The sequence below is a fragment of the Strongyloides ratti genome, scaffold srae_scaffold0000001, assembly GCF_001040885.1.
Source record: "Strongyloides ratti genome assembly S_ratti_ED321, scaffold srae_scaffold0000001".
NCBI classification, from domain to species: Eukaryota; Metazoa; Nematoda; class Chromadorea; order Rhabditida; family Strongyloididae; genus Strongyloides; species Strongyloides ratti.
In genome coordinates this window covers 658,575-684,163 of record NW_020171519.1, presented here as the reverse complement: position 1 = coordinate 684,163, position 25,589 = coordinate 658,575, and the positions used below count along the sequence as shown (strand labels likewise).

At 21.3% G+C, this 25,589-nt stretch overlaps 10 protein-coding genes across 10 annotated transcripts; 6 read left to right on the top strand and 4 right to left on the bottom strand.

Annotated features, from left to right (window-relative positions):
- Positions 1-2,126: 2,126 nt before the first annotated feature.
- Positions 2,127-5,110, top strand: SRAE_0000022700 (Signal-induced proliferation-associated 1-like protein 1; the record flags this gene model as incomplete). Its single annotated transcript, XM_024646089.1, has 3 exons — positions 2,127-2,811; positions 2,854-4,958; positions 5,009-5,110. The coding sequence occupies 3 exons, from the start codon at positions 2,127-2,129 to the stop codon at positions 5,108-5,110; spliced, it is 2,892 nt and encodes a 963-aa protein (XP_024500306.1).
- A 150-nt stretch (positions 5,111-5,260) lies between these two features.
- On the bottom strand, positions 5,261-5,970 carry SRAE_0000022600 (Hypothetical protein; the record flags this gene model as incomplete). Its single annotated transcript, XM_024646088.1, has 2 exons — positions 5,261-5,870; positions 5,921-5,970. The coding sequence occupies 2 exons, from the start codon at positions 5,968-5,970 to the stop codon at positions 5,261-5,263; spliced, it is 660 nt and encodes a 219-aa protein (XP_024500305.1).
- An 860-nt stretch (positions 5,971-6,830) lies between these two features.
- On the top strand, positions 6,831-7,604 carry SRAE_0000022500 (Enolase-phosphatase E1; the record flags this gene model as incomplete). The annotated part of the gene is made up of 3 exons (XM_024646087.1): positions 6,831-6,890; positions 6,945-7,000; positions 7,049-7,604. The coding sequence occupies 3 exons, from the start codon at positions 6,831-6,833 to the stop codon at positions 7,602-7,604; spliced, it is 672 nt and encodes a 223-aa protein (XP_024500304.1).
- Positions 7,605-7,889: 285 nt separating this feature from the next.
- On the top strand, positions 7,890-11,450 carry SRAE_0000022400 (Nidogen/entactin; the record flags this gene model as incomplete). Its single annotated transcript, XM_024646086.1, has 7 exons — positions 7,890-8,151; positions 8,188-8,733; positions 8,779-9,114; positions 10,133-10,183; positions 10,223-10,570; positions 10,615-10,824; positions 10,873-11,450. 7 exons carry the CDS (start codon positions 7,890-7,892, stop codon positions 11,448-11,450), a joined length of 2,331 nt encoding a protein of 776 aa, XP_024500303.1.
- A 1,487-nt stretch (positions 11,451-12,937) lies between these two features.
- On the top strand, positions 12,938-14,022 carry SRAE_0000022300 (Major intrinsic protein family and Aquaporin-like domain-containing protein; the record flags this gene model as incomplete). Its single annotated transcript, XM_024646084.1, has 3 exons — positions 12,938-13,238; positions 13,277-13,396; positions 13,439-14,022. 3 exons carry the CDS (start codon positions 12,938-12,940, stop codon positions 14,020-14,022), a joined length of 1,005 nt encoding a protein of 334 aa, XP_024500302.1.
- Positions 14,023-16,383: 2,361 nt separating this feature from the next.
- On the top strand, positions 16,384-17,992 carry SRAE_0000022200 (Globin, structural domain-containing protein; the record flags this gene model as incomplete). Its single annotated transcript, XM_024646083.1, has 4 exons — positions 16,384-16,574; positions 16,620-16,968; positions 17,138-17,362; positions 17,417-17,992. 4 exons carry the CDS (start codon positions 16,384-16,386, stop codon positions 17,990-17,992), a joined length of 1,341 nt encoding a protein of 446 aa, XP_024500301.1.
- Positions 17,993-20,375: 2,383 nt separating this feature from the next.
- Positions 20,376-20,873, bottom strand: SRAE_0000022100 (Hypothetical protein; the record flags this gene model as incomplete). The annotated part of the gene is made up of 2 exons (XM_024646082.1): positions 20,376-20,460; positions 20,509-20,873. 2 exons carry the CDS (start codon positions 20,871-20,873, stop codon positions 20,376-20,378), a joined length of 450 nt encoding a protein of 149 aa, XP_024500300.1.
- Positions 20,874-22,719: 1,846 nt separating this feature from the next.
- On the bottom strand, positions 22,720-23,724 carry SRAE_0000021900 (Hypothetical protein; the record flags this gene model as incomplete). Its single annotated transcript, XM_024646080.1, has 1 exon — positions 22,720-23,724. One exon carries the CDS (start codon positions 23,722-23,724, stop codon positions 22,720-22,722), a length of 1,005 nt encoding a protein of 334 aa, XP_024500298.1.
- On the top strand, positions 23,033-23,287 carry SRAE_0000022000 (Hypothetical protein; the record flags this gene model as incomplete). The annotated part of the gene is made up of 1 exon (XM_024646081.1): positions 23,033-23,287. The coding sequence occupies one exon, from the start codon at positions 23,033-23,035 to the stop codon at positions 23,285-23,287; it is 255 nt and encodes an 84-aa protein (XP_024500299.1).
- A 569-nt stretch (positions 23,725-24,293) lies between the features above and the next one.
- SRAE_0000021800 (Hypothetical protein) lies at positions 24,294-24,944 on the bottom strand (the record flags this gene model as incomplete). The annotated part of the gene is made up of 1 exon (XM_024646079.1): positions 24,294-24,944. The coding sequence occupies one exon, from the start codon at positions 24,942-24,944 to the stop codon at positions 24,294-24,296; it is 651 nt and encodes a 216-aa protein (XP_024500297.1).
- Between the last annotated feature and the right edge of the window lie 645 nt (positions 24,945-25,589).

The following is a 25,589-nucleotide window of genomic DNA, read 5'->3' as shown; positions in this document are numbered from 1 at the left end:
ATATATATATATATAGTTGGTATATGTGAGAAAGAGTTACATACTATAAGCATGAGTAGGATATAGTCGTCAACAACATCTTCTAAATTGCATCTTATTCATTTACTTGGATTCCATGACAAAAATGATGATTATCTTTTTAGTTTTATAGTTTTAATATTTTATAAATAAATTATAATAATCTATATTTAGGTAAAACTATATATAATAAAAGAAGAAATAATTATTATAAGTTTTTATAATAAAGTCTTATTTAATTTTAATTATTAAATATAATAATAACAAATTTAATTTATACATCTCTTTTTTATTTCAACAGTTACCCATTTAATATTATAAATAAATATTAAAATTGTTAAAATTATATGATGTACATTTTTTCAATTATTAATTTAAAATTTATTATATTTTATTTATTATCAAATTTATAATTTAAATCGCCGTTTATTAAAAATTAAAATTAATCTTTTTGACATTTTTTTACTTATTGGTTAATCGACTTATTCCCTCAAAATTATGCTGTTATTTATGTGTGTTAAGAGATGCTTCTTTTTCTAAACAACATCTTCCACCATTATTATCATTCCGTTACATACTGCAATATAACTCTGTGAGCTTCATTTATTCATTTGCATTTATTTTTTCAACATCATTTCATTCAATTTGCCCTACCACGCCTATTATATTTGCTGTTGTCATATCTTCTTCCCAATTCTTCGCGTACTTTTTGCTTCCGCTTAACTCTTCTTAACATAATTTTCACAGATACATAAAATACTAAGTGTGTTTGGGGCGATGTAGATAACCCGTGATAATATTATATTGCTTTTCTTTTTGTAATACAAGTATTAGATGGCATTTAAGTTAACTAAAGTATGACTACTATTACAGATTGCCTCCTGAGTAGTTTCATTATTTTTCTTTTTATTTATTCATTTTATCAACCATCTATTCATGGTATTATTAAAAAACTTTTTTTTTTTTAATATAAGTATTAATATTGGACTATTATTTCTTTATTTGTTGAATATCAACCTGGATACTTTTTTTTTTTTGTCATTCCCGAGTTTAAACTCTCAATGATATTATATATAACTGTGCCTTATGTAAACTTATATTTATATATGCGTTTTAAATTTTTGCTTTTTGCTAAAATATATCATTATAATGTTTGAATTCATAAATTATTTGCCTATCAAAAGAGGGTTGTAACATTAACTGTATTTAAAAATCATTTTTGATTTTATCCCACTATTTTTATAGATAATTTAAAAACTTTATATATTGCCACCTGTTCTAATTATTTAACTCAAACGAATTTTATGACAATATTTAATTTTTGAAAATATATATAATAATATTTATCATCACATTTATTAGTTATTGTTAAGCTTCACGATTCCATAAAACATATTTTTACATGCATATGTATACATATATATGTATATATATATATATAATACATATATTTATATATATTATTTTTTTTTTTTAAAATAACTATTAAAAATTTATTATTTAAAAAAGAATATTTAAGGTGTTTCATTTTATAAAATTACTACCTCAATGACATAATATTATTTTAATGATCGTCATATGATACAAAACATTTCATTATTGTTAATATTTAGAAGTAAACTTTATTATTTTGGATGAGGATTAACATCCTATATATAAATTTGGTATTTTTAGGATAAATATAAAGTAAAAATTTTCTCAAAATATGTCAAAAGAGGAAATAATTTTATAATATATATATATATATATATATATATGTACATATATAGCTACTTATATTTATTTATTTATATATAGATATAATAGTCTATTTTGATGATAGTAAATCAATTTATGAAATAATAATTTTTAATTTTATTTTTAAACTTTTTATTATTTATTTTTTTTTTTTATTGTTATAGACATAAAATTTTTTTCTCTATTATTGGTCAGATATTTTATATATTAAATATAATATATATTTATTGCTTGAAAAAATAAAAAAAAAAATTGTTATAACATTTTTTCAACTAATGGCTTATGGCAATGATATTTGCTTTGTATAAGGTATATTACAAAATTTATCAGTACACAATATTTAAAGTGTTTTATTAAATAAATATCGTGATATGAATGATAACGATTCTTCTTCCCTCAATTCTTCTACAAAAGATGATACTTTTAATGAATGGAGACCTGCATATCCATTAATTTGTGCATACCATGATATTCATTCTTTAGCAGGAGCATGGTGTTTAGGACCACCTACAACTATGCTTGAAGCTATTAAACCTACTGGAGCATCCCAAGCGCGAAGTCCTAGTGAAGAAGATAATGGTGATGGAAAATGTAATACATTAATAGCTTCTTGTCCTGCTTTTAGAAATGAAATTGGTAATGAACCAGTTAGACATTTATCATTATCAAGAAGATCTGTAGCAACATTTTCACAATATCAAAATAATTTACCAATTGTATCAAATCAAAAAAATAAATATGCTATTTCATCTTTATCTGATGATTGTACAGAAACATGGATGAGAGAACATACAGCAGCTGAAGCTGGTGTTTTAGAAGATGTTTCAAATGTTTATCTTGGAGGTCGTTTATGTGCATCACGACAAAGCAAAGTTGTTATTGAACCACAAGATATAGGTAGTTATTATTTTAGACATTGTTTTACTGGAAGACCACATATAGAGTTTTTTGGAATTGATGAACAACTTGGACCTGTTGCTATTAGTGTTGTTAAAGAAAATCCTGAAAAAAATATTACTAATCAAAGTACAGCTTTAATAAATAAAGGATTTTATCGTATGATTGTTAGAATTAGTGATTTATTAACAATGCGTGTAGCTGTTCCAGAAGATGCATTACAAGATTCTGGTCATGAAAAAAGTAATCGAGCATTAATGAGAGAGTTAGTTGAAATTGTTTGCCCACAAGTACTTTTTTCATGTTTACGACCAGCAATACCAAATTTACAAAAAATTGAAGAATTATTATTAAAAATTGATGAACAACCAATTTATACAAGATATAAAATTGGAGTATTATTATGTAAAGAAAATCAAAGTACTGAAGAAGAAATGTATAATAATGAAAAATCAACACCAGCATTTGAAGAATTTTTAGAATTTTTAGGTACACGTGTTAGACTAAAAGGTTTTGATCAATATAAAGGTGGTCTTGATACAAAAGCTGACACCACAGGTACTCATTCAATTTATACAGAATATCAAGCTCATGAAATAATGTTTCATATATCAACAATGTTACCATTTACACCAAATAATAAACAACAATTATTAAGAAAAAGACATATTGGTAATGATATGGTAACAATAATATTTCAAGAACCTGGTGCATTACCATTTTCTCCTATAACTGTTCGATCACATTTTCAACATGTTTTTATTATTGTTCGTGTAAATAATCCATGTACAGATAATGTATCATATACTATTGCTATATCAAGAGCAAAAGATGTTCCTACATTTGGACCTGTTATACCATCTAATGCAACATTTGGTAAAAGTACTGAATTTCATGATTTTTTAATAACAAAAATTATAAATGCTGAAAATGCTGTACATAGATCAAAAAAATTTGCTGCTATGGCAGCACGTGCAAGAAGAGAATCATTAAAAGATTTAGCTGAAAATTATGTTGCTGGTCATCCAAATGAAGTACCTAGTAGAATAGCATCTAGATTTCTTGGTGGAAGTGTTAAGAGAAAAGAAAGACCAATACCAAAACCAATTGTAGATTCTAATTTACGTGGAGCAATATCATGGCTGGTAGAAGTTTATGATTATTCTCTTAATCAACGGGTACAATGTGTATTAGGTGTTTCAGCTGAAAGTATTGTACTTTTAGAAATACCAACAGGTGATTGTTTATTTTTTACACCAACACATTCTGTATTAGGATGGGCAACAATAGAAACAGGAATTAAAATGTATTATGATCATGGTGAAATGTTATTATTTAGAGTAATTAGTAGTGATGGTTTTGAAAGAGAATCAAGTGTATTATTAAAAAGATTAGGATCTGTTACTAATGGTGATGAAGCAAAAGAAATGATTTTAAGAAGATCAAAATTATCAGAAGCATTAGGATTTCATATTCAAGATGAAGGTGTTGTAACTGATGTTGAAATGTATCATCCAGCTTGGAAAGCTGGTCTTAGACAAGGATCTAGAATTGTAGAAATAGATAACATATCTGTATCAACAATGTCACTTGATCAAATGTTTTCATTACTTACTGAAAATATAACAAATCGTGTTATGATTATTGCTCCATCAAGTGATGGTTCTCCAAGAAGAGGATGTGAAGATCCAAATTGCCCAGCTGTTAAAGGACAAGATGCATTAATATTAACACCAGAAACATTTGCTAAACAACCACTAACTTATCAAGAAATGTTTAGAATTAAAAATAAAGAACTTCCTCATTCTCCTCATAGTAGTCCATCAAATAGTTTTGATGAAAGATTGGCAACAATTCGATCATCAAATAGTCATCTAAATCAAGAAGGAAATTCAATGTGGACAAAAGATCGTTCAATTTCACTTAATGAATATTCTGAAAATAGTTTATTAACATTAAATATGCCACCAAGGTCTCCTTCTCTTAATCCAACTAATACAATTATTCCAGAAAGACCAAATTGTGTTGGTCAATGTAATAATCCATTGGCTAGAACATTGTCAGATGAATTGCTTATAAATAATCACGTAGCTTTAAATTCTCCTAACAATGTAGGAGTTATGTCGATTCGAAATAGTTTAGAAGGTATTCATTCTTTAGGTTCACCTAGTGATATTTTACCTGGAGGTATTCCTATGAATACAGTAGAATTCCAGCAACGTTGTTATTTAAGACTTCAAAGATTAATAAAAGAAAGAAAAGAGCAAGATGCATTAATAGAAAAACTTAAAACTGAATTAATTACAGTAAGTATATTTTAATAATTTTTAAAAAATAATATTACTTTTTTTTTTAGGAAAAACAGCAACATGAAGAGACAAAGCATCGTTTAACAATCCTTCAAACAATTTGTGATGGAGCACAATTAACAATTCCCGAAACAGATGCAGAATTATAATTTATGTACTACAAAATTAATAAAAAAAAAAAAAGAAATTAATATATCATATATGAATTAAGAGTTAAATATATATATTTTTTTGTTAACAAAGAAAGACTGTAATAAATTGAGAATTTTTTTTTGTACAGTAAAATTTTTATTAATTCATTAAAATTCTTGTTGTGAAAGATGTCTCCAAAAATCTGTTTCTTCTTTTTTAAGTGGTATTTTATTTTGACTACTATCAATTTCATCTTTTATAAAATATAAAGAATTTAGTGCTGAATTAGTTAACTCTGATTGATTTGATATAAAATTATTTGATTCTATAAAATCACCATTAAAACATCTTTCATCAATAGATGAATCAAAAAGAAATGTATTTTTTGATATTGTTTCATCTACACACTTTGTTTGAAAATTATTTGGTTTGTTAAAATTGAATATATGAATATTTTTATCATTATCATCAAAAAAATGTTTTGAATAATTAAAATTTTTTATATTAATTGTTTCATTTTTATCAATAATAATTGAGTCTGTATTCATTTTAGAAAAATCTTTTACAAATTGAGAATTTTGAAATATGCTATTTATTGATGTTGAGGAACGTTGAGATAAAGATCTCATTCTACGTGACTTTCTAAGATCTTCACCAAATTTACATACTTGTGAAAAACAACGTACACGTGGTGGTTCCAAACTAAGTTTTTCATCAAAACGACAAAGTTTTAACAATTCATCATCATCAGTATAAGTATCATTAAAATTAAAATTTCTAAAATAATTTCTTTTTATAAAAAAAGTTTTGATAAAATTAATGCTTACGTCATAAATGTATAGGCATTTTCAGGAATATCTTTAACAGAAAATGGCATATCACCTTTATAATATTTACTTCTATAAAAATAAAAAAATAATTTATATTAAAACATATATATATATATATAATATTTTTAGAAATATCGTATAATAATAAAACGGTAAAATATAAATCGGTATTGTGTTAATAAAAAATGGGAAATAGCATTCATAGAATTAACATTTATATAGTATATATTGTTATTAATCAAAGTAAGTATTATAATAATGTTGAATGGCATTTTGCGCCAGACCAACAAACCGTATAAACTATTCATGTACATTTCTCGGCTTTATCTACTACTAACCACTAAATTATATTAATGGTAAAAGATATAAAAAGTTATACAATCATTTTCATAAGGTCATATTTATAAATAAAGACAAAAAATGAATAATAATTTTATAAAAAAAAAAAACTTTATTAAAAATTACTACACAATAATGAAAATATTTTATATATATATATATATAATAAATATTATGGTATTATTATAAGTATAAAATTTAAAGGATAAAAATAATTTATTTGTTTATATACATAAATTATTTATATCTTAATAATATAAAATTTTTTAGTCCATTATCAAATATTGTTTCTATAAAGAATTTATTATGAATTTAAAAGAATGATTTTGATAAAAAAAAAAAAAAATCTTTCTATGATTGAGCCGCGACTTTATTTGATTTTTATATACATAAATATAAATGTATTAAACTATCTAATAAAGTATTTGATTTTATCAATAAAATTTATTATATCAAAAAGAAAAAGGTAACATTTAAAATTTTTGTTACAACTATTTAATAATATATATATTTATCTACTATTTATAAATATTATACTTTATTAAAAAAACATTTAATTGAAGAAAATATGTTTAAAGCTATTGTTACAGATATTGAAGGAACAACAACAAGTATTTCTTTTGTTAAAGTATGTTTTATAAGTATAAATAATTTATTTTTGTTATATTTTCTATTACTTTAGGATGTATTATTTCCTTATGCTTCAAACAACGTCAATAACTTTTTGCAACGTTTTTGGTATGATAAATATTTTGAAGAAATTAAAAATAAATTAATTAAATTAAGTAATGATGAAGGTGAAATTGATAGTGAAATAATAAAAAATGTAAAGAATGTTGATGATTTGTGTAAAAATATTAAAAGATGGATTCATTTAGATAAAAAATTAACTCCATTAAAAGAACTACAAGGTTTAATGTGGGAAGAAGCTTATAAAAATGGTTCAATAAAAGGTCATATTTATGATGATGTTCTTCCTGTTTTAGAAAAATTAAAAAAGAAAGGAATTAAACTTTATGTTTATAGTAGTGGATCAATTAAGGCTCAAAAATTAATTTATGGATATTCTGAGAAGGGAGATTTAACAAAATTATTTGACAATTACTTTGATACAAATATTGGTCATAAAATAGATTCTTTATCATATAAAAAAATTGCGGAAATAATTTCATTACATCCTTCAGATATTTTATTTCTAACAGATGTTGATAAAGAAGCTTTTGCTGCATCTGATGCTGGTTTTCAAGTAAAAATTCTTCAACGCCCCGGAAATGCTTCATTGTCACAAGAAGCTATTGATAAATTTGAAATAATTAATTCTTTTGATAAAATTAATTTTTAAATTTTCTTATTTATATAAAATGCATGATTTATAAGCTTAACACGCATCATAAATATCTTATTTACAAAAGGACTATTTTTATAACTTAAATTTTTAAAAGAAAATATTTGTTTCATTAATAATAAATAAATAGATAATTTTATAGTAATGACAATTGTAAATGATGTAAAATTTAAAAAAAAATGTTCTTAATATTTATAGTAATTAATTTTTAATGAAATATTTTAACAATTTGTTAAAAGATAAAATTTTCCTATATTTTTCACATTTAAAAAATTTTTTAAAATGAAAATATTTTTATTAATATTTTGTTTATGTTTATTTGAAAAAATATTGTCAATTGATGATGGTACTGATAGGTGTTTAGAACCATTAGATTCTGGACCTTGTCAATATTATACAACTAAATGGTTTTTTGATTCTAAAGATGAAACATGTAAAGAATTTTATTATGGTGGATGTTTAGGATCTAGAAATAGATTTGATAATAAGCAACAATGTATAAAACAATGTTTATACAAAGAACATAATCCAGTTTCTATTCCTGGTTTGTTACAATATTTTATTATAATAATGTTTTTAGATTTATGTTTATTGGATCATGATCCAGCTCATTGCCCTGATGATCGTATTGGCCAATGGTGGTATTATTTTAATGCTAATACAGGTGATTGTGAAAAATTTTATTATTATGGTTGTGGTGGTAATAATAATAAATTTTATTCTCTTTATCAGTGTCGAAAAGTTTGTGGTGAAAGATTAGCACCTCAAATTGCTTGTGATAAATGTGATGTTAGAACATCATTTTGTAAACAACATACAAAATTTAATTATACATGTGAATGTTTACCTGGATATGAAAAAGATATTTATGGAAATTGTAATGATATTGATGAATGTCGAAATGGTGATAATAATTGTCATGTTGATGCTTGGTGTACAAATGTTTTAGGATCTTTTAGTTGTTCATGTAAAGCAGGTTATGTAGGTGATGGTAAAAATGAATGTATTTTTGTTGGATTAGGTAAAAGTACTAATGATTGTTCAGAATGTTCAGAATATGCTACTTGTAGTCAAGGTGTTTGCCAATGTAAAAAAGGATATCAAGGTGATGGTTTTACATGTGAAGGTAATATATATAATATTTTTTTTTATAAATAAATTTATATTAAAGATGTTAATGAATGTTATTCCACTCCATATCCATGTGACAGAAATGCAGAATGTAAAAATACTAATGGATCATTTATATGTGAATGTCTTAAAGATTATGCTGGAAATGGTTATTATTGTACTCAAGATAAAAGATCATGTTTAGATAAATTTAATGAAGGATATTCTAAACAATGTGGAAATGAAAATTGGAGAGAAAATTATTATTATGATCATAATTCAAAAAGATGTACTTTATTTTGGTATGATGGATGTAAAGAAACTTCAAGAAATATATTTAATGATTTAAATACTTGTGAAAAGATGTGTGAAGAAAGTCATGTATTAGCTAGATCACGTAAGTTTATATCTTTTTCTTTAAAAAAATTATCCTTTTTTTTATGCATTTTATATATTTGTATCAAATAATGTAACCAATTTTATTAGTTGAATTTTAAATTTATGCTTGCTTTCTTTTATTAAAATAATAATTATATTTCTAATAATATTATAATAGCTATTGAATATTAACAAAAGTAAATTGTTTTCTTAATATACTATAAAAGCATATTAAATTAATAGCTATTTTGCTTGGATAAGCATATAAAAGTTAACTTTTCTTTTTAAGTTAACTCTCTTTAATATTTTCTTTTCATGATAATAAATAATAGTTTTAATATAAGAAAAGTATTAACTATAATTATATATTATTATTATTTTATATTCTTTTTAAGAATATAATATTAAAAATATATAATTTTAAACCATATATTAAATATTTTTTATCCCTTTGATTCTTTTTATAGAATATTATATATATTTTTAGGAATTTAAACTTAACTTAAAAGAAAAATTATAATATATATATATATCTATTGTTAACCAATTTTTTTTTAAATACCAACTCTTTTATGTTCCCATGAGATTTATATAAGAATGCCATATTATTTAGTATAAGATTGCCCCTTTTATCAAAGTGTTTCATTTAAGATTTTTAAATAGAGATAGAATATATGTTATTTCAAAAAATCAGAACAACATATATAAATAAACATAATATTCTTAAAAATTCGTTACAACTTAAATAATTGCAATGATATTGTTTAGTACATTTATGTCTATATATATATATATATTTATATAAATATATATTTTATTCTTTTTAATCCATTAAAATTATTTTAAATCATATTTATTTTTTTTTAATTTTACTGCAGTAATAAAAATTTTATTATCCTATTTTTAGTTTTAAAAAAATTCCAAATGCTTCTGAGATGACAAAAGTATGGTCATTTCTATAATTATTGTATGCTTATGCTTTATAACTGATAATTTAATATATTCCTATTATATAAGAAACTATAAAATTAATTTAGAAATTTGTTGGGATAAATTTGACACTAATTATAGGAATCAATGTTTATCAGGTAATGTTATTATTTATTTCATTTTTAATATAAATATAGGTAATTGGCAACAGCGTTACTATTTTGATCATGCATCATTAACATGTAAATTATTCTGGTATGATGGTTGTAAAGGAGAATCTAGGAATATGTTTGAAGATCTTTTAACATGTCAATGGTTATGTGAAGAGACACCAAAATATAAAGGTAAAGTATGTTTAGAGGAATTTGATGATAAATATAGAGAAGAATGTAATGGAGGTAATTGGATACAACAATATTATTATAATAAAAAAACAAGAAAATGTAATTCTTTTTGGTATGATGGATGTAAAGGAGATTCTCAAAATATTTTTCAAGATGAAGCTACTTGTCATGCAATGTGTGAAAAACCAGCACAAGAAGATAGTTAGTTTAAAAATAATAAATTTATTTTTATTAATTTTTTTTAGTACATTTAAATATTGTCAGTTATAAAGATAAGCATACTGCTAAAGAAGAAATTGAAAAGATGAATTTAGTTGAAAATAATATAACCAATCCATGTGATATATTTAATCCATGTCAAAATAACGGGTCATGTCTATATGATTATAAAAAACAAATATCATACTGTAAATGTGCTCCTGGATTTACTAATGAAAATTGTACAGATGTTAGCGGTATGTCTTTTTTTTTTTTTTGTTTTAATATTATTTTTTTTTTAATAGAATTTGATCCATGTTTAACTAATCCTTGTCAAAATGGTGGAACATGTGAAAAAACAAATAAAACAAAGTCTAGTTATGAATGTTTATGTCCAAAGAGAGTTACAGGAATGAATTGTGAATTGAAACCATGTGATCCAAATCCATGTCTTAATAATGGAACATGCCGAACAACAAGAGGTTCAAATACATTTTTCTGTGACTGTATAAATAATTATGGTGGTAAGATATGTGATCATAAAATAGGAGGAACAAAAGAAGAGGAATATGGAAAAAATGTAAAATTAATTAGTTCTGGGAACATTGAATGGGTAGAGGAAATGAAAAAACAATTTGCTAAAAATAAATCAAAAAATAATTTAACGGGACCATTAGCTGATGAACCGGAAAAAGAAGAGACTATTGAAGCCTCACATGCAACAATATCCGGTCCAGCTGCACAAGTGGGAGGAAAAGATGGTGGAGGATTAACAAAATCATCTTCATCAAAACAAACTTTTCAAGCTTTACCAATTTTAATAGTATTTTCTATATCTCTTTTACATATCTTTACTTCTTCTTTTTATATATCCTATTGTTAATCATTAACGGAATCATTAATTAGAATTATAGATGAAAAAAATTAAGTTTTATTTTTTCAACTAAAATATTTACTGATTAACATTTTTAAAATTTTATAAATAAGAAATATGGGCTTAATTTTTTTATTTTATTTTATTATTCAATTGAAGGCCGTACTATATATATATTGTTTTATAAAATAAAGTAACAAAAATTTACAATTTATACTTTTTTATAATTTTTAATTTCATTAACCTTCAATATTATAATTGAATTTTAAAGAAAAAAAAAGTTATTTACAATTTTTACAATAATACTTGTTTACATTCAAATTATTTTCTTTTAACATATGAATTAAATTTTTAGTAAAAGGTAAATGAGTTTCAATGAATATACATGTAAGGAAGTTAATAATTTTATTAATGTCATTCAAACGACAACATACTTTTATACTTTACTTTTATTATCACAATTACTTTATTTGAAAAAAGAAGTATTTTATTATTATAAATAAAAGTTTTATTTAGGTAAAATTGACTGAATGTTTACCATTTTAATGTTAAATAATTCTTTTGTATTATTTATATATAATGTAGAATATTTAATTTATAATATTAAAATATTTTATGTTCTTTTACCTGAATATAGTAGAAAAATAAATTTCATTTAAAATTAAAATGAAGTACTTTATTATTATTATCATTATTATATATATATATATATATTGTTATTATTAAATAAAATACATTATTATAGAATAATTTATCTGTGTGTTGTTATTATTTTGATACATCAAAATAATATTACAACAATAATGTCGGGTGGCAGGAAATTTATATATTGTTTCTCTATTTTATCAAAAGACAATTATATTTGTTTATTGATATTATCATCTATTTTTCTTCTTTATTTTTATATTATCCATTCTTTAAAAATATCATCTTTTAATATTTTTTTTTTAATTTTTGTTATATTATTATTTAAAAAAACCAATCTATTAAAAAATTATTTATAAGATTTTAAAAAAAAAAAATTTTAAAAAATTGGTTTAATAATTATTTTATTAATGATGCATAATTATAATATTGTTATTATTTAGGGAAAAAAATTAATTATAATGTTAAACTAGAATTTCTTTTTCATTTTTTTAATAAATTTGATATATAATTAATTTTTGTGCTCATAAAATAATGAGTGTAAATATTCTGCCATAAAAATATTTTTTAATTTTTTTCGTTATTTATTAGATGTACATTAGAAATATAGATGATAATTATTTCATGTTATAAAATATTTTATCAAAAACAATGATTTTTTTAAATAATATTTTTCATTTTAAATAAAAAGTATATTTAGATAGGTAATGTGGTTTGTTTTTTATATTTTGACTTTAAAAAATTATTTAATACATAATAGATGATTGTTAAGTATTTTGTATCATTATTATTTTATTCTTGTTTATTGTGATTTAATAAATAAAATATTAATATTAAATATAATTTATAGTATGGTTGGTCAAGTTCAACAACGTAATTATTCTACTAAACCTAACATTATTGATAAAATTCGTTCTAAATTAAACATTAAAAATGATAATTTTAAAAAATTTCTTTCTGAATTGTTTGGAACATTTTTATTAGTTTTTATTGGAACATCTGTATGTGCACAATTTATTCTTTCAAATCCTGGAAATGTTGAACATTTACAAATAAAACATACATGGATTCAAATTACTATTGGATGGGGACTTGCTTTGGCTTTCAGTGTTTATGCAACATATAGAATTAGTGGTGGCCATTTAAATCCAGGTAAAAAAAAAATTTCATTTAGTAATATAATTTTTTAGCTGTATCATTTGCAATGTTAACTCTTGGAAAAATTAATCCTATAATTTTTATTGTTTATTGTATTGCTCAATTTATTGGAGCTTTTATTGGTGCAGCTTGTACTTATCTTGTTCACTGGGGTAAATCTAATTAACATTATAACTAATTTTATAATATTTTAGATAAAATTTCATCTCTTGGACCAAATACTTATCTTTATAATAATCTCCATGTAATAAAAGATCTATCAACAGATACTGTTATAAGAAGTATTGAAATACCAAATTCTATTTCAACAGCTGGAATATTTACATCATTTTTAGCACCACATTTATCATTTTTTGGAGCTTTTGTTGATCAATTTTTTGGATCAGCAATTTTAATTTCATGTATTTGTATAATTATTGAAGGAAGAAATAGAATTCCTAGTTCAACTCAACCATTACTTATTGGACTTTCTCTTGTAATGATTGGATGTGCATTTGGATATAATCTTGGTTATCCAATAAATCCAGCTCGCGATTTTGGACCACGTCTTTTTGCATGGATTGTTGGATATGAAAATGTTTTTGGACAAGGTGATTATTATTTCTGGATTCCAATTATTGCACCATTTCTTGGAGCATTTTTTGGTGCATGGATTTATTATTTGTTTGTTGGATTATACTTACCAGAACAAGAAAGATATGTTGAAGTTCCAATGACTATTGTTAAAAGTGTTAAAACTATTCAATCAGAAGATACATTACCATTAACATCAGCTTAATTTTTTTACACATAATTTCATATTAAACATTTTTAAAAAGAAAAAAAATTTTTTTTTTTTGTGATTATACAACAATAATAAAAATTTTTCTTTTAATACAATTAATATATTTTTTATTAAATATAATACATAATAAAAATATTTAAGCCATTTTAATAATATTTCAAAATATTTTTTTAATAACATTAAAATGTTTTAAAAAAAAAAATTAATTTGTTCTAAAAATATATTAATATCACATGGTATCTATTAATAAAATGTTTCATTTTCTTTAAAATGATATAATAAATATAATAATAATAATAATAATTCAATACTTTTAACAAATTATTGTAAAAAATTTAGTCAGCCGTTAATTTCTTATCTTTATTAAAATATTGCACTATAATGTATCAGAATGTTATTTTTTTTAAAGTTATCTTTATTATTATTGCTGCGAAAATATTTTTCTTTTAGTTTTATTGATATATTATCATTTTATAAACCTAATACTTAATATAATTATATAAAAAAATTGTATATATTATATATATATATATATAATAGTATTCTTTAAAATTGTTTAAAATTAAAATTAATTATAACTAAAAAATAAATGATAATAATAGTGTCTCGACATTTAGAATATCAGGTAAAATAATTTCATAAAGAATAAATAACTTTAAAATCTTTTTTCTATGCTTATCAAGTTAAAAATAATAATGTAAATATATCTATGTTTATCTCCCAATGGTCACACAAATCTTTAAAGAAATGTAATGGAATAAAACAATGGTTGTTGTGTGGGCATAAAATATAATCAGATAAATTTGTAACACGACAAACGTTAAAAATTTTTCCTTTAATTGTTACAACTTAATATTATGTATTGTTAGTTAGTTCTTTAATTTTTTATTTAAAAACAAAAAAAAATTTAATTAATAAAAGTTTTTTTTTTTTTTAATTTAAAACTTTACAATAATTTTTATGGTAAGCAAGTTTATGTAAAAGTTGAATTTTTTTATATTATTCTATTAACTATATAAATTTTTTATTTATTCAAAATTATTAATCTATATTTTTATTAAAAATAATGGGATAGAATATAAAGTTTTTTTTTTCTTTTTAAAAATTTTGTTTTCATTGTACAACTTTGATTATCCGAAATTCCCATTGGTATTTTTTTTATATGTTTCATTTATAATATTTAATATATGTTTTTGTTATTAGACTATAATAACTTTCATATCACTGTTTTTTTTATATATATATTTTAATTTTGTTATTTTAAATGTTTTAAGTTAAAAAATAAGATTTAAAAAAAATGATTTAAAAGGGAAATAAAAAAAATAATGATACAGTTAAACAATAAAGTATAACATATTCTTGTTTAATTTTAATTTATAAGATAATTTTTATAACTATTAAAATAAATTAGTAATAAAATAAATCATTTAAGTGATCATTTTAAATAGCTTTACTTTATAAAAATTTAGCCATTCGAAATAATATTTCTGTTATTATATGTAAGGAAAATCTTTTCTTTTTTTAAAATTAAATATATAATATCAAATATTTTGTTTATTTTTATGTTAAAATTTTCTATGGTATCATTTATGAGGGTGTGCCATAGAATCACAATAAAAAAAAACAATTCCCAAAACTTTAATTTGTTATCTATCCATCAATATGAACATCAATTTCCAAAATTTTATGCATCAATACTATATATTTTATTAAAAGCTAGATATTATTTTATTTGACATATAAAATTATCTCAATAATTTCATTTATTCATGTGCATATTTGTACTTACAAAATTTACTGCTTCATTTATTAATTTTTAGTATTGTTGAATTTTTAAAAATAATAATTTATATATTACATATTTTTTTTTATCTTAACCAAGTAATGATAATTTTTTAAAGTTTATGATGATTTTTATAAAATATTTTTTAAAAAATTAATTATTTTATATTATTATAATAACTTGTGAAATAATCATTTATATTGTATAAAAGTTTAACGATTTTTTTTGATATATATAAAAAAACAACATAACATTATGGCAAAAATAAATTTATTCAGACAATGATTTAAGTTATATAAACAAAATTAATTTTTTTTTTATCTTTTTTGAATTACAACATAGCTTTATATATATTTATTTATTTCATACAAAATTTTAACTTTTAGAAATTCCCACTATTATAATATTTCAAAAAAATTTTCATTTATTTTATATTATTATACTTAGAAGTATTTTATTTTTATCAATTTTATAAAAATTAAAGTTATTCAATATTATTAATAAAAAAATTTTTTTTAAATCATATATATTTTTTATTGTTGTTCATATTATATTATTTCGTTTTTTAAGACATGGGCAATGCAGAATCTTCACAAACTAAAATTGACAATAAAATAATTCAACAAAAAAAATCAAAAGCAAAAAGTGTTACTATAGGAAAATGTGAGACAACAAAAATTTCAAATGATCGTAAGAGATCTAGCTCATTCAATGAAGTTGATATCGAAGCTAGTAAAAATAAAATGATACAAAAACAAAACTTGTAAGTCAATATTATTAAAAACAAATTATATTTATAATTATTAAGATGTTTACATAGAAATTCAGTTTCATTTAACTCTCATATTGAAAAATTACCTATAACAAGAGTTAGTAGAAGAGCTAAATCATTTAGAGTAGGACAAGGTAATACAGGAAGTTTTACTTTACGAAATCATTTTGGGCCAGCTGCTGAATTAACAACAATACAAAAAAAAATTATTCATGTGACATTGTCAAATGTTGATGTTTCAAATTTATATTTATTTGGACATTTAGTTTTTTCAACAATTTTTTCTAGAGATAAAAAATTATTACAAGTTATAGGATTAGAAAATTTTCAAAATTCTAATAACAATGTATGGGAACAGCATATTAATTTTAAGTTACATATTCAGGTAATATTATTTATTTTGAAATATTATATAAAACAAAAATATTTTTTATTATATGTTTTAATATATTATGTTTTTTTTTTAAAAACATAAATCAAAATATAAAAATAAAATTATTGTTGTAATCCCTTGATAATATTATTTATTAACTTTTTATGTTATTAATTTTTAGCATTTCTGTGAAACATTATTAGAATGTGTTGAACATATATATGATAATTCATCAGTTCTCGATCGTTTAAGAGAATTTGGTGCTTCTTATGCATTAAATCAAAATGCATTTAAAGGGATACCAATGAATTTTTGGGATAGATTACAAGCTGCCATATTTAATGCTGCAAGAGAATTAAAATATTTTGACGGGCGTATGATGGAAGTATCATTATTAAGTGACAATGTAAGGAAATAAGATATTATACATATTTTTTTACCACGAAACTTACAATTTTAGGATCAGATTACAAATGAAATAATAAAAGACAAAAGTATTTCACCAAATATCTCAATATCTTCTGCTACCTCAAATTTTAATTATAAAACAATTGAAATAAATAGTGATACAACATCCACACATTCATCTTCTGACATTCCACCACTATCACCATACCAAAAAACGACAAAAAATTTATATTCACAATGTGGTAGCATATTATCAAATAATAGATTAAGTTTTAAAAAAAAAACAAAAATGTCTTCTTCTTTACTATTAAATAATTCATCAGGACCATCATTAAATATTACAGATAGATTTTCACCAGAAAAAAATTTTAATGGAAATGATTCAATAAAAAAATACTTTAAATATTCTCCATTATCAAGTTCTATTTGTCCTCTTAAAGCACAAGCATGGGGATGTTTTTCATTATTTCTCGCTGAACAAATTAGATTTGGTTATGAGTTAGAAGTAATTTTACAAGATGAAATGAAACGTCTAGGTTTAAAAGATGTTGTGATTGAAGATTCTATTATGAACCGAAACTCACATTCACCAAAACAAAAAACACCGTTTTATACAGTTTCTTGTTAACTTTTGTTATTATTATGTATATATATTATTAAATTATTTTTAAATAAAATAAAAACTAAATTAAGTAAATTTCCTAACTGGTAAAAAAAAGATTATACTATAGATGTTGTATTTTTGCACAATTTTATTTTAAAATTTAATTTCCTATTTTTTTTTCAATTATAATAAATTTTAACAAAAAAAAAATAAATTATAGAAACAAAAGATTTCTTATATCTTTTTTATTGTCTGAATGTGCGCTCTAAATTCAAAACTACAAAGCGGTTTTTGTGATACGGTTTTAAATTTTTAAACTTTATGTTTACTATCTTTGTACGACCTCTAACTATTTAAAAATATAATACTTACTTCAGTAATGTTCATCATTGTAATTCTTAAAATGTTTTTCATTTCACAATGTGGTTAGAAAATACTCATTTGTTTTTTAGTAGAATTTTAAAATAAATAAAAAATTTAGTTATTTAATCATATTTTTAAACTTTTATTATTTTATTTGATATTTAAAAATAATGATGTACAGATATATTATATCATTTCAACAAATGTATGAAAAAATATGATTATGTAAGGTGATTCTAAAGTTATAATTTTATTCTAATCATAACAAACTTTAATATATTTTAAATCTTTCTTCTTTTTTTTTTTAAAAATGATTAATAATTTTTTTGTTTATTGTTATCATAATCAAAAATCTTTTTTTGTCATTTGTTTTTCTTTTTAATTTCATTTTTTTTATCAATTGCTTTTTATTACGCATGTTTTTTTATTTGTTCATTTTATGTTTACTTTATTATATAGTTATAACAGTTTTTAGTATAAGTAAATGTTACTTTTTGACAAACCAATTTTTATATATATTAAAATATTGTATATTATAATTTATAAAAGATTTAGTATCCAAAATATTTGTTTAAACAATATTTTGTATAAATTTTTCACTTATATTATACATATTTTTATATATACATTAAAAAAATTAATGTCAACTATGTTTGACATTATCAAAACATTTTTAACTTCAGTGCAAATCAGTTGCAGCTAATCATCTCATAAAAATTTTGTAAATGTTAACTTCATTTAATGATTATTTTTTTAACATAAAATAATATTAATAAAATAGTATTTTAATAAAAGAAATTTAAAAATTTTTATTTTAATCATCTTACAATACTTATTAGTTAAAAATGAGTATTAAAATGCAAATTAAATAATATTTGATAATAATACTTAATTAATATATACCATCTTTCATTACAATACATATTTTCAAAAAGTAAATTAATTTTGAAATATAACAATTAAAATAATAGCCAACAATATTCATTGAAAAAATCAGAGACTTCAAAATTAATATTTTTAAAGAATCTTTTTAAGTATGATTCAGGAAACAAATATCTATTTTAATCTGAAACTACAGAAATATAATTTTGATTCACAAAACTTATTAAAAATTTTCTAAAAATAAGTCATTTATAAAAAGTCATCTTATAATTCGATTTTTAGGGATGAAAATTTTTCATAAAATTATACATGAACATATAAAAATTACTCTCTCGCTCATATAAAAATATTTTTTTTTCAAATACTGAAATTTTTTTTTGATAAGGCTAAAAAAATTATTTGATACATATTATTTTTTATGGCTGCAAGTAATTTATTTTTTCTGTGTTTTCGAAAGAGTACTACAAAATGAATAATTTATAGTTATCTTCAACTTTTTTTCAAACTTTTATGTATTTTTCAAACTGTAATTTACATATACAATTATATTGTATATTATATAACAAAAATTTGCTTTAAATCTTTTTTAAATCAAAACCGATAAAATGTTTTATAATGAATTTTTTTTTTCAAAAAGTTTCTTTTAAATTATGATTTCTTAAATTGGAAATTGAATTTTTAAAAAAAAAAAACTTTTTAAAATGACGGTAAAATGTTTCTAGTTTTTATCTTAAGAATAAATAGTTTATTTCTCGTGAAACATATTTTGTATAAAAAAAAAACAACAAAAACTACATAATTTATTTTTCTATTATCATGTAAACTGGATGGAATTTTTAACGTTTCTTAAATATTTAAAATATTTTGATTTACATTTAAACATAAAAAAAAATTAAATTATAAGAGAGATAAATCTACTATTGATATATATAATCTTCTTGGATAACAAGCAGAAAAGTACTTAAAGTCTTATTTATATTTCTCTAACACATTACCATAAGAATTTTTATAAAAAAATTATTACACTTTTTTATCTTAAAAAAAGTTATTAAAAATTAAAAAAATTTTTAGAATTTATTCCTCGTTTAAATATATAAATATTTATTACAAATATTTTTAACAAGGAAAATGTAATTATCTAAATTTCTAATATCAAATCATTTTATGGCATATTATTACGGACCTTACATTCTTTAAAAAGATCATGATATGCCGAACAAACATTGATGTCAGAAGCACTTCTTGAACTGAAAAAATATATAAAAATATGTTATAAATTAGAAAAAATAATTTACCATTCAAAGAATTGACGATATTCAAATTCACAGGGGTTTTGATAATTTTGAGAAGGTTGTTGATTATTAACTGGAGTTTGAGCAGATGATGATTGAACATTATCATGTGAATTTCCAGATCCAGTTATCATATTACCAACAACGTGTCCTATGCTACTTCCAATAGCTACACCACCTGCAGTAGCAGCCATTTGGGCCATAAGACCTGGTTGCTTTGGAGCAGCAGCACCAGCCATTGGTGATGCCATTGGAGCTGGTGGAGCTGAATAATTGTGGGTTGGAGCGGCAGCTGCAGGTCTTGGAGCTGGTGATGATCGACGGACTGGTCCACTTGAAGCTGGAGAAGCAGTTCTTCTACGTACCATTATATGCAAAAATAAACTAAAACATAATAATTATAATAACAAATATATATATATTGAATGAAAAAATAAAAAAAAGTAATTTACTTTAAAAATATAAATGAATCATAAATTCATTTCAAAATTAAGAATTAAATATTATCACGTGAAGCAAATTGTTAAATAGGGAAAATTAACTAAGAAATAGGTTAGACTTTCAACGCGATTGTCCGTTTTTTGCATCGTTAATAATTGGAATATTATGTACCAAAATTTATTATATTAGTTTAAAATTGCTATAAATTGATTGTATTTTAAAATAGATAAGTAATATAAATGTAAAATGAGTATAATAGTATTGCAATATACAACCTTTTTTAAGCTGATTTTAATCATAATAATTTAAAAAATAAATTTTAACGATCAATTAAAAACGTTATTATTTAAATTAAAAATACTTAATGTAATTGAAGTTATGTAATATTTTAATTAATATAAAAATTTTTATCAAACTAAATTTTTTAAATAAACTATTTCTATATTTTTTTATTGTAAAAATAAAATTTTATAAGAAATATGTCATTTTTGTTAAAAAAATAAATTATTACACATACAATTTGAGCAATCCATCATAGGGGATTATCACTTGTAAAATTTTACCTATTAATTATAAATTGTATAATAATAACATTTTATTTAAAATTACATTTAATATTTAAATAACTTTTTATTTATTAAATTCTATCATTTGAATGATTACTGATAACCATATTTTCTGCATTATCAACAGTACAATTTTCAATCACATCTTTTTTATTGGAATCTTCTTTCTTCATACTGTTTTTATATATGTAACTATTTTTTCAATGTTGTCTTCTTAGTTTTATTGACTTTTATTTCTTTCCAATGTTTAGAATTTTTATAATGACGTATTTTTCAATTTTATATTTTGTAATATTCTAAGTTTTTTTTTGTTGTTGTCCTTTTTCTAATCTTCTTATTTTTTTATTTCGTTTTTGATTGTATAATTTTCTAAGTCTTTCTTATATTTGTCTTGTAAAAAAAAAATTTTTTTATTTAAAAATAATTTATTAAATATAATAAAAGATAATCTTATATACAGAGATTCGGATGATTCATTTTTGTAAAATTTCATATATTTCTTTCTTAACTTAAAAAAAAAGTTTATTTAAATTTACAAAAGCTTTTTTAAAATTCAATATGATTATAGAATTTTTATAATGAAAAAAAAACAATAAAACATTTAGATGAATATTATATTTTATTAAAATAATAATGTTGGCTAAAAAAATTATTGTCAAAAGGATAATAGTTATAATTATTTGAAATATGTTTAAATTTTGCACTTGAAAACACTTACTCTTAAATTTTAACAATTTATTAGGATAATTGATGAATTCATTGTTGGAAATTTTTTAAAGTATTAACAGTATACTATGAAAGAATCGAATGATTTCTAATCATAAAACAACAAATACAATTTTGTTTATATTAATAATAAAGAAAAATAATTTTTTTGATAGTTTTTCTTTAGTCTTTTTTTGATTAAAATAACTTTTTTAAAGTTTTTTTTTTCTAGATTCAATTTTTATTTTTTTTAAAAAAGTAATAAACGTAATAATTAAATTTTAATTAATAAATATTTGTGTAATTATATGTTCTTAAGCAAACATTTTTTTTTGAAAATAAGAATATGTTAGTTGTTAGTATGTTTTTTGAATGGTAAAAAGTTTTAAAAAATTAAAAAATAATTATAACATTTAATTAAAAGAATAACCTAAAGTTTGGAAATATCAGACACAAGTAATTTTTATATAAGAAATAATTTATAAAAAGATTTCAATATATATCAGTAAGCATTTACATAATCTGTTGGACCTGCTGTAGCAGTTGAAGTTGCAGTTGAAGTTACAGTCGAAGTTACAGTTGAAGTTACAGTTGAAGTTTTAGTTGAAGTTTTAGTTGAAGCTTTAGTTTTATTTTTAGTTTTAGTTTTATTTTTATTTTTAGTTTTATTTTTAGTTTTAGTTTTTTTTCTAATTGTTGCAGAAGTTACTCCTCCTCCAATTGTAAAACTTCCAACCGTTGACTTTTCAGTTGTTGGTTTTATACTTGTTATAAATTGTTTAGTTGTTATAAATGTTATAGTTGTAGGGGGTACAATGATTATAGGTGATCTTGTTGTCGTAATAATTGGTATCATGGTTGTCGTAATAATTGGTCTCATGGTTGTCGTTAATATTCTTATCAAATTGTTTGTTGTTAATTCAATTGTAGGTGAAGGAGATTTTGTTGTTAATTTAATTGTAGGTGAAGGAGATTTTGTTGTTAATTTTATTCTAGGAAGATATGATTTTGTTGTTAATCTTATTCTAGGAAGATATGGTTTAGTTGTTAATCTTATTCTAGGAAGATAAGATTTGGTTGTAAATCTTATTCTAGGAAGATAAGATTTGGTTGTAAATCTTATTCTAGGAAGATAAGGTTTAGTTGTTAATTGAACTCTAGGAAGATGAGATTTTGTTTGAATGCTGTGAATAATTGGTCTTCTAGTAGTAAATATAATTCTTTTTGTTGTTTTCCTTATTATTGTATTTATTATTGGTCTACTGGTAACTTTAATAATGTTTCTTCTGGTTGGTTTTCTAATAAATAAATTACTTTTACTTCTTATACAGCTCAAATGAATATCATTTTCACTATTTTCACTTTCGTTTTCATTTAACAGTAAAGATCTTTTTATAACCTTATGAATATTGGCATATTTTGATAAATTTTCTTCCTTAGAATAAATAAAAATTACTTTTAATATATTTAAAATTATAATAAAATGTTTAAAGTTAATAAAAATCATAATTGTAAAAAAGTGAACAAAATTAATTTTTTTATTCAAGTAAACATAATTATAATGAAAATAATTATAAACTTTTATATTAAAATTATATTGAAAAAATGTTATATTAGCTGTAAAATTTTCAATATTCCTAGTGACTTAAATTAAAAGTACAAAGGTACTTTATTATAATTGTACTTTTTAAGCCATTATTTAAAAGTTAATTATATATTTAATTAATACTTATAATTTTATTAAAAAAAAAGATAACTTTATATATATTGTTTGAAATTTAAACAAATTTTATGTTATGAAATAATGTTATTCTAAATTATTATATATTTAATTGGAATTTTATATATTGTATATATTAATTTTTAGATACTAATTTTTAAATCTAATATTTTTAATTTAAAAAATTGTTTAAGTTTATTAAAATAAGTAGTAATAATTTTTAGAACAAAAAAAGATATCGCAAATGAATTGTTTTAAATTTAGAAAATTAATGAAAAAAAACGGTAATGTTGAAAAGTTAATTTATATTTTTTTTTCTTTTTTAAACAATAATTTTAAAATAATAATATTGTTTATTAATAGTCATTTCGATAATCTGTTGATCCTTGTGATACAGTTGTAGGTTGAGCAGTACCAATTGTTGGGTTAATTGAAGGTTGGGTACCTATGGCAACTGGTTTAGTTGTATTTCTTCTTGTGGTTTTCTTTTTTTTCTTCGTGGCCTTTGTTTTTTTAGTTACAACTTTTTTAGTTGTAGTTATTGGTTGTGTTGTAGTCACTGGTTGTGTTGTAGTTACTGGTGGTGAAGTTATTGGTGGTGAAGTTACTGGTGGTGAAGTTACCGGTTGTGTTGTAGTTACTGGTGGTGAAGTTACTGGTGGTGAAGTTACCGTTTGTGTTGTAGTTACTGGTGGTAAAGTTACCTGTTGTGTTGTAGTTACTGGTGGTGAAGTTACCGGTTTTCTTGTAGTTACTATTATTGGATTTGTATATGATCTTGTAGTTGTATATGGTTTACGAGGTTGTGTGTGTGTTACTACTCTTTTTGGTGTAGTGGGACGTCTTATCATATTATTTTGGACAATATCCGTTTCAGTGTCACGTTTTTTTAATATTTGTTGATTGTCATTATTAGCAAAAATGTGTTCTCTATTTATAACTAATGACAAAACAACATTAATAGATACAATTAAAAAAATTAAAATTTTAAAATAATGGAAAAACATAATTATTTCTATGAAAAATAAATGTTGTTGAGTTTTAATAATCGCTTAAATTTATATACTGCAATGAGTAAACCTTTTACTTAAATATAGTCAGTAATTTTTTCATTTAAATCATTAAGTACGTTTTTTTGTTAGTTTAATTGTTTGAAATAATTTTTTTTATATAATTTTTCAATGAACAACAAATTTTTTTACTGTTAATATATTTTTTTATATTGACTTTTTTAAAACTTTTATTAAAATTTTGAAAAAGTACTTATATTTTCATATTTGATACAATATTTTTTGTTAAATTTATATTAAATCATATGTTTTATATAATATATGTTGAAAATTTAAATATAATTTATATTTGAATTTAAATATATAATGTAAAATACAATTTGAAAAATATTTAATTTGATACAAATATTTTTTTTGTATAGTAAAAATATCAAATCATATTTAGGTGACTTTAAATAATGATTAACAAAAATGACTTTTTAACAATTAATGGAACAAAATGAAGCAAAAATTTATTGTAAATAATTTTTTATGAAACTATTTTTTACGTATACTTAATTGGTTACAAAAATAATAATATAATATTATACCGTTTGTTATATATGGTTGTGAAATAATTTTATAATTATTATGTAAAAATTT